Source organism: Notothenia rossii (assembly GCF_949606895.1).
Source record: "Notothenia rossii genome assembly, chromosome: 1".
Classification (NCBI taxonomy): domain Eukaryota; kingdom Metazoa; phylum Chordata; class Actinopteri; order Perciformes; family Nototheniidae; genus Notothenia; species Notothenia rossii.
This window is the reverse complement of record NC_136912.1, coordinates 84,817,666-84,826,472: the sequence shown is the minus strand read 5'-3', so window position 1 is coordinate 84,826,472 and position 8,807 is coordinate 84,817,666. Positions and strand designations below refer to the sequence as shown.

At 41.9% G+C, this 8,807-nt stretch overlaps 2 protein-coding genes across 3 annotated transcripts in view; one reads left to right on the top strand and one right to left on the bottom strand.

Annotated features, from left to right (window-relative positions):
- Nucleotides 1-3,708, top strand: part of LOC307024713 (GTP-binding protein REM 2-like) — a 7,096-nt gene extending 3,388 nt beyond the window's left edge. For both annotated transcript variants that reach the window (XM_079659065.1, XM_079659066.1), the window contains exons 5-6: nt 1,503-1,680; nt 3,016-3,708. In XM_079659065.1, the coding sequence (XP_079515191.1) occupies nt 1,503-1,680; nt 3,016-3,308 (471 nt within the window). In that variant the 3' untranslated portion in view covers nt 3,309-3,708. The remainder of the gene's footprint in view (nt 1-1,502; nt 1,681-3,015) is intronic.
- Nucleotides 3,709-4,649: 941 nt separating this feature from the next.
- LOC307034661 (multifunctional protein ADE2-like) lies at nt 4,650-8,771 on the bottom strand. Its single transcript, XM_079673496.1, has 9 exons — nt 8,625-8,771; nt 8,327-8,524; nt 7,471-7,649; nt 7,187-7,366; nt 6,959-7,072; nt 6,783-6,866; nt 6,320-6,500; nt 6,076-6,234; nt 4,650-5,990 (listed from the first exon to the last, which is right to left on the bottom strand). Exons 1-9 carry the CDS (start codon nt 8,635-8,637, stop codon nt 5,824-5,826), a joined length of 1,275 nt encoding a protein of 424 aa, XP_079529622.1. The 5' UTR covers nt 8,638-8,771; the 3' UTR covers nt 4,650-5,823.
- Between the last annotated feature and the right edge of the window lie 36 nt (nt 8,772-8,807).

Below are 8,807 nucleotides of genomic sequence, written 5' to 3'. Positions count from 1 at the left end.
TTCACTGTGGTATATATGTCAGTGTTTGTATATAGACACACACTGAACATCCGTTCTTGTAGAAGGGTAGAAGAACCAAATCCTTGGACAGTTTTAAGGAGCTTAAAATGAATCTTATTGATCTGTTTTCTTAACTCTATTTTCCTCCAGTCTAATTACATTTTCTTTATTGAAAGCCATCTTTGTATTATCAGGAAATAAGATAGGAAAATAGAACCAGGATTGCTAACCAAATAAGATAACTGACAAGTCGACTAACAAACAGAATACAACCCCTTTGATTTGGAGAAACTATGAGGGACATTCGGCATTATATATGACATTTTAAAGACAAAGATTATTATCAATACATCTTGAAAGTAATCAGCATATTAATCAATAATAAAAACGGATCATTAGTTAAAGCCCTACATGCAAACATCGTGAAAATACGAAATGGTACTGCACATGAACAGATTCCTGTGTGTGCTGTATATTTCAGATGTTTTCACACTCTATATCTGGAGCACGTTGCATTGTTTATTTTACTTGACGTCACTATAACAGAAATTGATGCCAAGCTCAGAGAAACGCTGTGGCAAAAATAGGACAATAAATCTGCTGCATCTGCTTGACAGAGGAAAACTCATTATCAGGTATATTTGCACTTTTCTCTCGAGCGCAGTTCCCAGGCATCTGTGTGTGGATTTAAGAGAGAGAGAGCGAGAGTGTGAGCTGCCCACAGAGCAGATGTGCTAAATTACTGCATTCATGTTATGATTTAGGTTGATGTGTGATACAAACTGATTGCTTACTCATGACACAATCTGTCTTTATAATGTGGGGATTTATATGTGTGACTCTCTGTATAATGAGCGATACACCATGTGTTGCGGGCGACACTGTAACGGGTGCCTTATAAAGAGACTTCTTAGATAATTGTCATATTAAGTCTGTGTCCTTTCATTCGTGCCAAAGGGGCTTTTGGTCTGTGCTCAATTCTGGACTTAATAAAAAAATAAATGGAAAGTCAATGGACCATGGCAGTTCCAACAAAAGTCAAGCTGAGGTCCAATCAGGTGTCTACAGAATGAAGGATTCACGCATGGATTTGTATTTTTAGGGATGTTACTCTCTCTCTTGTTTGGAGAGGATGACTGTGTGTGTCAGTAAGAATTTGAGTTGTTCTGCAGTTGCTGCTGCCTGAAGTAATTTCTCACTAAACCACAGGGGATTTTCGATAAAGCACTCACTCAGCTGTCGGCAGCACTACCACTGTAATTCTGCAAATACAGTTTTTACAATAATACAATTAGTGTAATACAAGAGTGTTTTACTATTTGAAATAAAACGTGATTCCTGCTGGCAGTCGTGTGTGTGATCATATTTGACTGCTTTACAATGTGTTTCAGTATTTGCTCACTCAATTTGAGTGGATTTCTCAAGTACAATGATCAATTATTGAGACACACTGAATAGTGACTACAGTATTGTGAGTTAATGTGTCTGCCTCTGTCCCTCAGGACCTGTCGGCTCTGCAGTGTGAGGTGTGTGTCCTGGTGTTTTCAGTGACTGACAGGCGTAGTTTCCACCGCACTGCTCAACTCCGACTTCTCCTGAGAGAGACCCAGCCCCAAACTCCCATCATCCTCGTGGGTAATAAAAGTGACCTCGTTCGCACACGTGAGGTCCCCTCTCAAGGTATGTGGAACCATTCATATTTTCTTATTAAACGTATTGCCCTTTTCCTCACCTGCATCGTGGTGTTTCCTCTGTAGTGGCTTTCATTCTCACAGTTGGTGTTGACATTTTCGGCTCTTTATATTTATCTCTAAACACTAGCATAGGGTAGAATATGTGAAAATGTAAATGTCAACGTATCAGCTTTATCGCAGTGTGGGAGTGTGGAGAGGGTTGCAATTTCAGTTCAGGCTGGAGAGCATTCACTGTGAGTGCACTGCATCTTCACATTCATGCTGTTTTACAGTGGACTGCTGTGCAGCTATGTCAAATTACCTCTTGGCTTCAACCCTTCAGTATTTACCTTCATTATTGAAAATGACTTACTAATTAAGCAACAATCAAAGTTAAACATCCGTTGCTGTTCTGGGATCAGCTTTATCAGGCACCCATAGTACCCACCTCAAAGGTAAACGTTTCTAATGAGATTCCCGAGGTCCATTTCAGCCACTATAATCCGATCACAGAGTTAATATTCTGTTTGTGTGCCACCGACAGCAGGCCGATATCCTATCATTTAACAGAGTCACACATTTCTATATTGAGTAAGGTTCAGGATGTTGAAAGGTTTTAGTGATGGAGAAAACATCTCGGAACAGGCGGCAACTACAACTGTCCATGCCATTCTGATTCAAATGTTTAAATTCATATTCATATCACATTTTCCCAACTGAGCCCTGTCCACATTAAGTGAGGATCTAAGTGGACAGGGCGAAGATTTCAGAACAGAATTACAGAAATCTCATGTTAACGATGCTGATGTTTTGCAATTTAGTCAGATAATAGTGTGTTTTTTTGTGGGGACAAACTATTGCAAAAAGTTGATTAAGAAAATATATTTTCATGGCCTTTAACACTGTTTACAGTAAACTGTCTTCCTCCTTGTTTGCTGTCAAAGTCTCCGCTTTCAACAAGTCTATAAAAGATGTAGCAACATTTTAAATTATGTATAAGGCACTCTTATATGTTTTGTTTTTTTCAAATGACATTTTGTTGGTTATGACTACAGAGCGCTATTAAATCATTTAGGTGAAAAACATCTAGTAGCCTACTAGTTTAGTAGTAAATATACTAGATGTTTTTTTACCCCTTGTTGGCTTGTTTATTAAATTGTTTTAGTGTTGGAGTTTGTTTTATGGTGGTGAAGAAGAGGTATCATTTTCTGTTTTGGTATAAATCCCGCTAACAAAATATATTGAGTGAACATGGCTGCAGTCAGCTGTCACCTTAAATATACAGCTTAGCTTTGTGAAACTTCCTCCTCTTCTCCCGTCTCCTTCCCTTCTCTTACCTCAGAGGCCATGTCCAGCGCCGCCCTCTTCAACTGTCTGTATCTGGAGATCTCTGCCTCTCTGGACCACCGTACCCCGGAGCTCCTGGAGTGTGCGGTAAGGCTCGCCAGGGGCCAGTCCCCGTGGCCCCCCGGGACCACTGCGGAGGACATGATCGGCGAAGGCCAGCGTGAGAGCATAACCTCCCGTGCCAAACGTTTCCTGTCCAGCCTGGTGCCCCGGTACCCGCGAGAGAGAGACGTGGGAAAGTTCCTGAGACAGAAGTCCCGCTCGTGCCACGACCTGGGAGCGCTGTGATTGGGCGGCGCCGCATGGAGCCAAATTGTTAAAGTAGTTACAGAGGTAGCTGAAAGTGAAAAACAGAGGATGTGTGAAAGTGCCCGAGGGATGGCAGGACAATGTTATGAGTGAAGATCATGTACATCCAGAGGAACAGAGGGAAAAATAATAATGTTAGTGATGATGTTTAGCCATAGAACGATAAACACATTTTGTACTCAAGACTAAGCAGCATACAGAAGAAGATAACATACTGTGGCAGAACACATGTAAATAAACTAAAGTAGTGATACTTACTGTAATGCCACCCTGATAGCTTTGAGAGCTAAATAAATGGATTTTTTTGAGTCTTGAGAAAGTCGCTGCATGGGTTCCGTTATTACAAAGTTCACATTATTATTATGACAATGAAGCATTTATCTCATTTAACAACTGCTTAAGCCCAGGTTAGAATCATGACCACACACATTCAGAACTCATTAGTGGGTGAGACTTTTCTGATGAGTCATGTTGTGTTTCTTGACACCGAGCTATTGTAGTCTCCATGGGGATGGTAAGCAGTAAAATAATCAAATGCCAGCGAGGAGAGAGAAAGGGAATTAAAGACATTTATTGCAGACTTACAGAGCTCAGTGTGGCAATAAGAGAAGCAGCAAAGGAGAGAAAACAGATTATTGTATAGTGATTGTTGCCATGTTACGGTTGTCAAGGAGACATTGAATCACTGAGACATACATATTATGTCCATCTCAGTTCTTTTTCCATACCTCTAATCCTTGTGCTGCATATAGATTTACGGATAGGAAGGCTGATTCCCATGCAGTACCATTTTATTTTTAAACACAAAATTCAACTCCAAATTAAAATGCAGAGGATTTTTGTCAGATATCAGCTTGACTACACTCATCTGTATCTCACTCTACCCTCAGCACTTCCATCCTCCCACTTACACCCACATGTGAACAAAGACTTAGCACACCATAGGTCGCTAAAGCCATAATTTGTTATGAAAAGGGAGAGCTGTGCTATAATAGAAATACAAAATAAAATGGTGGCATGATATTCTGACTCATTCCCTTGGCTGCAAACTGCTGGAACAGATTGAAAGGTTAAGATTTGGCATCGTCCACATGGGACACAGGCTCCCTCTTGTGGCCAAGTTGCGGTCCCACAACTGAGCACACGACAGATACATGGAAGTGGTTGAAATGAGAATTAGAAAGGGGGAAATGTAGAAATTGAGTTGAGTTGCAGCTCTCTATTCTAGTTTATACGACATTAGCAGAGCCACTCACACATAGGTTATGCACCTGTGTTACGGCCTGGCTCATAGACTTCAACAAAGATGGGAGACCAGACAAGTGTAACAAAAAGCATATTTATTTACTATAACCAAGACCAAAGGTCTTCAAAGAAACCTAAACGTGGAAGTCAGTTATCAGTAATGATTGCGTGTATGGGTGTGTGAAAATGTGCAGAAACAAAGACGCGGCCGTGTCCAACAGAAGAGTGAGAGGGCAGTATGGGTTGGTGTTGGCCTTTTATATAGATGTGTGGCTCATCAGGTTGATCACCTGAAACACAAAGAGCCAGCCAGCAGAACACAAAGACAGAGACCTCTAGTGGAGTGGAGGGGGTTGTAACAACCTGTCATGCAAGGTATCAATATGACTAACCATATATTCAGATTGTATATGTGGGTGTTGTCAGGGCTTTGACATAATTGAAAGGAGATCTGGTTGTCATCTGCATTTCTGAAACAATGCTGTTGATAGTAGAGCATGCAACAAAACTATGCATGTCAAACATGCAAATGAAGTAAGACCATATGAATGACATTTAAGCTATAAAAATGGGTGCATCAACACATATGCAGTGCTTATGATATACACCTGAACCGCTTTTAGAGGTATCATTTCAAACCTTTAACAACTATTTGCTGATTTTGAACTTGATCCCAGCATCTCATGACAGCCAAAAAAACTCAACCTTCAAGTTACCATGACATCAACTTAACATCTTATTCAAAAAGATGAAATCATAATTTGACAACTGGCAAGACAAACATACTTGGGCACAAATCACAATCAGGATCCAAGTCAAGATTTTTGTAAATACTGAAGTCCAAACTCCTCCACTCTGATCCACCCCCACAGGCTAATGGACTTGCCCAAAAAAAACTCCAAATATACAGGAATACTATTCCTGTGGAGGAATACTAAAAACATAAATGTTTGCCAAAAACACTTCAAGTGAATATTGAAAAATGTTTAACTATTGCTTTTTCCAAATAATTTTCAAAAGTTACTGTGGAGTTATTTAGCTTTTTCTTGGCAGATTTGCGAGGGTCTGAACGGGATAAAATAACAACACAAGCTTTTAATTAAGAAGCTTTCTTTAATGGAATGATTTATGTATTTGAGAAATCATAGGGAGACTTAATCTACTGTAAGTGGCTTCTCATGGTAAACAAAGACACATCAGTGACAGAACGTGGAGCCTAAGAAGACAACACAAGGGTGAAAGGAGCCTTTCAGAGGCTGCAGGCCTGTAACTTCTTGTCAGCCAGCTTGAGAGACACCCAGGTGTTGAGCATGGAGGCCCTCAGCTTGCACCACACCAGATGATCGGTCAACCCGAAAATCTGCGCGGCAAACTGAGCAGCGGCCTCAGGGGAGAGGATGGTCGAGCAGCCGAGACCTGAAGGAGGAGGAGGGGCCTGGTTATTAGAATGAAAAAACTAACATGTGGACAAACAATTCAAGACAGGAAGTGCCATACTCACCACTTGGCATACGCAGGGATGACCAGACATCTTGTGCACCCCAGTCTGGAGTGAGAGGAGGGCAGTTGATGACCGGGTACGCAGTGTTTCCAGACATCACCGGGCCGAGGCCGTTACTCCTGCCGGCCACAGCCACAAACACGGTGGGTACGCCATCACCTGAGGACAAGCATACAGATATTATGACATGACAGGCAACTAAATACCTACTTTTTTTTTAAAAGATACATAAAATAATACACACCTTCATATTCAGCTTTGATGCGGAGTGTCTCATCCGGACCTTTGTGTGCCGAGGTGACTCTCAGGATGCAGGGGATCCCTAAAGAGCTACAGGCCTTCTTGATTTTTTCACAGTGAGCCAGGTCGGAGGTGGAGCCCATCAGAACTACCACCCTGCCTCCGGCCAGGGGCTCCAGCAGCAGCTAGAGACACAGCACAGCAACCATTAGCTCCATACAAGGCCATGTTATTGAGTAAGATTGATACTGCACTATGGGCAGCAAATGTAAATATTGACGGTTCAACCAGCAAAAGGCCCAACAAAACTGGTATTGGCCTGGCTGGCTGTATAATCCCTGGACAGACTTATTGTCCCAGTCTAGCCCTGAATATAATCAACTTTGTTTGGATATGTTATACTAGGTTGACTAAAAGTAAACAAACAGACTGTCATGATATCTCAGTAGGTTGGATTTTAAGTGTACCTTGACCCTTTCGGAGACCCACTCAAAGTTTCTCTTCACCATCTGCATCGCCTCAGGGGTAACTTCTTTCAGGTCTCGGTACACCTAGTAATATGGGAAAACAACTCACTTTTAGCCTTTATATAAAGTCATAAAGGTGTCAAAATTAAATAGATATACCAAAGAGAAGGCCTGACCTGCTTATCCTTCTGCTGGCTCCGATCTCCAGCCGGCCACAGCCTCCATGAATCATTGTCGATCACATCAGCGAGGACAATCTCCTGAGTCTTCACATTCACGCCAAACTCGATCTAATAAACAAAAATGATAAACCCCGATTGTGAAGCATTTAAAAAGAGTTCAGTAGTCGGAGTTCACAACAGGAAATCCGAATGACCAGCAGAGGGCAGCGCTGCACTGCATACCTTCATATCCACCAGTGTGCAGTTCTGAGTGGCCCAGGACCTCTCTAGAATCTCAAAGATGGCCACAGTGCTGCGATTCATGATGTCCACCTCACACTGACCGATAGTGAGCCCAGCCAGAGAGAATTTTGACTCCAGCAGCTGCTCCTCTGACCACTGAGGGTCATTGGCAGCATCATCCTGTGGCAGAGAGCAACATATTACTTAAAATGGATGAGTTTTGACATGTGGAAACAATTATTTAAGCCACAGCACATACAGAACCGCATTGAAGGCAGACTCACTTTGAAGAACATCTCCATCTTCAGGGGGGAGAAGCGGTAGCCTTCCTTTACTCCTGGGTTTCTCTTGAGGAAGGATCCAGTTGCCACTCTGCGACATACCCACTCAATAGGAATCATCTCACAGTGGGTGGCAATGAACGCTGTGTCTGAGTGGTTCCTTACAAAGGCAGTTTTAATGCCTGGAAGAAAGAGTAGATATTAAAATCAGCTTCATACATTTACACAGCCAGACCTCCAGTATCAAGAGCTGTGAAGAAAGCCAAGTCAAAATGTTATCAATTAGGGTTGATTTATAAAAGAAAAAGATGAAACACCAGTACCAGTTTGAGTTTGTGGGATGTCCCTAATTAAATATTAAATGTGGTTGGTCACGTTCTGGTGAATTATCCGAGTCACAAGACAACCTTTACCACACTCACGAGTGGCATGTCGGGAACACTTACCCAATTAGTGCTAAATTAAAGCAAAGGTGTGGCTCATTTTGGAGATCTGGGTTTCTTTTTTTTGTTGTTGACCAAATGTCAAACAAGCCCCACACACACATCAACGTTGTTAGTTGTGACACGAGATCAGTGTTTGTTGTTAGGGGGAGGGGATCATTTTTATTTCAGAAAACTCAAAACATTTGAATTTGATAAGGAAATATGTGCGGGAGAACTAACCAAAGAGAATATATTAATGAATCATAGAGCAAGTATGCCCTCACACACTCACAAATCTAAAGAACATTTCTCAACGTAGGAAAATGGCCTCAGGGTGAATAACGTTATGACACTTGTAACTGCTGCAATCTTCACCTGGCAGCAGCAGAGTACTTTTTGAATGGATCAGTCAAATCCAATAAACGTGTCCTCACCAGAATCCTGCAGCAGCTTGAACACGGAGCTCGTTGTTTTGTTGGCGATGGCAGCCTTTCCTTCCATCTGGTCTTTCCTCACGGCATTCCCCGCTGTGATCTGGTCTTTGGACTGAACCAGAACCACTCCAGATTCACCCTCAATTTCAAAAATCTGCTTCGTCTTTCCCTCATGTAGCTTTTTACCAATCTTCAACTCTGTAAAACACACATACAACAGACAAAAAACATGCCCAAATTAGATCACTGCGCATTTTAACACAATCTCCTAAATATCCATTTTAATGTAGCACTGTACCTGCGGAGGCCATGGTGGTGTTCTTCAACAACCGAAAGTCCTGAAAACACAAAATGAAAACTGACACTACACTTGTAAAAGTTTCAAGATGAAGAGGCAGCAAGAGGAGTGCGGGCAGAAGAAGAAGGGAAGTACGTGATCTGATAACCAATCACATCCCTTTGCTTATCAAGACAACCAATC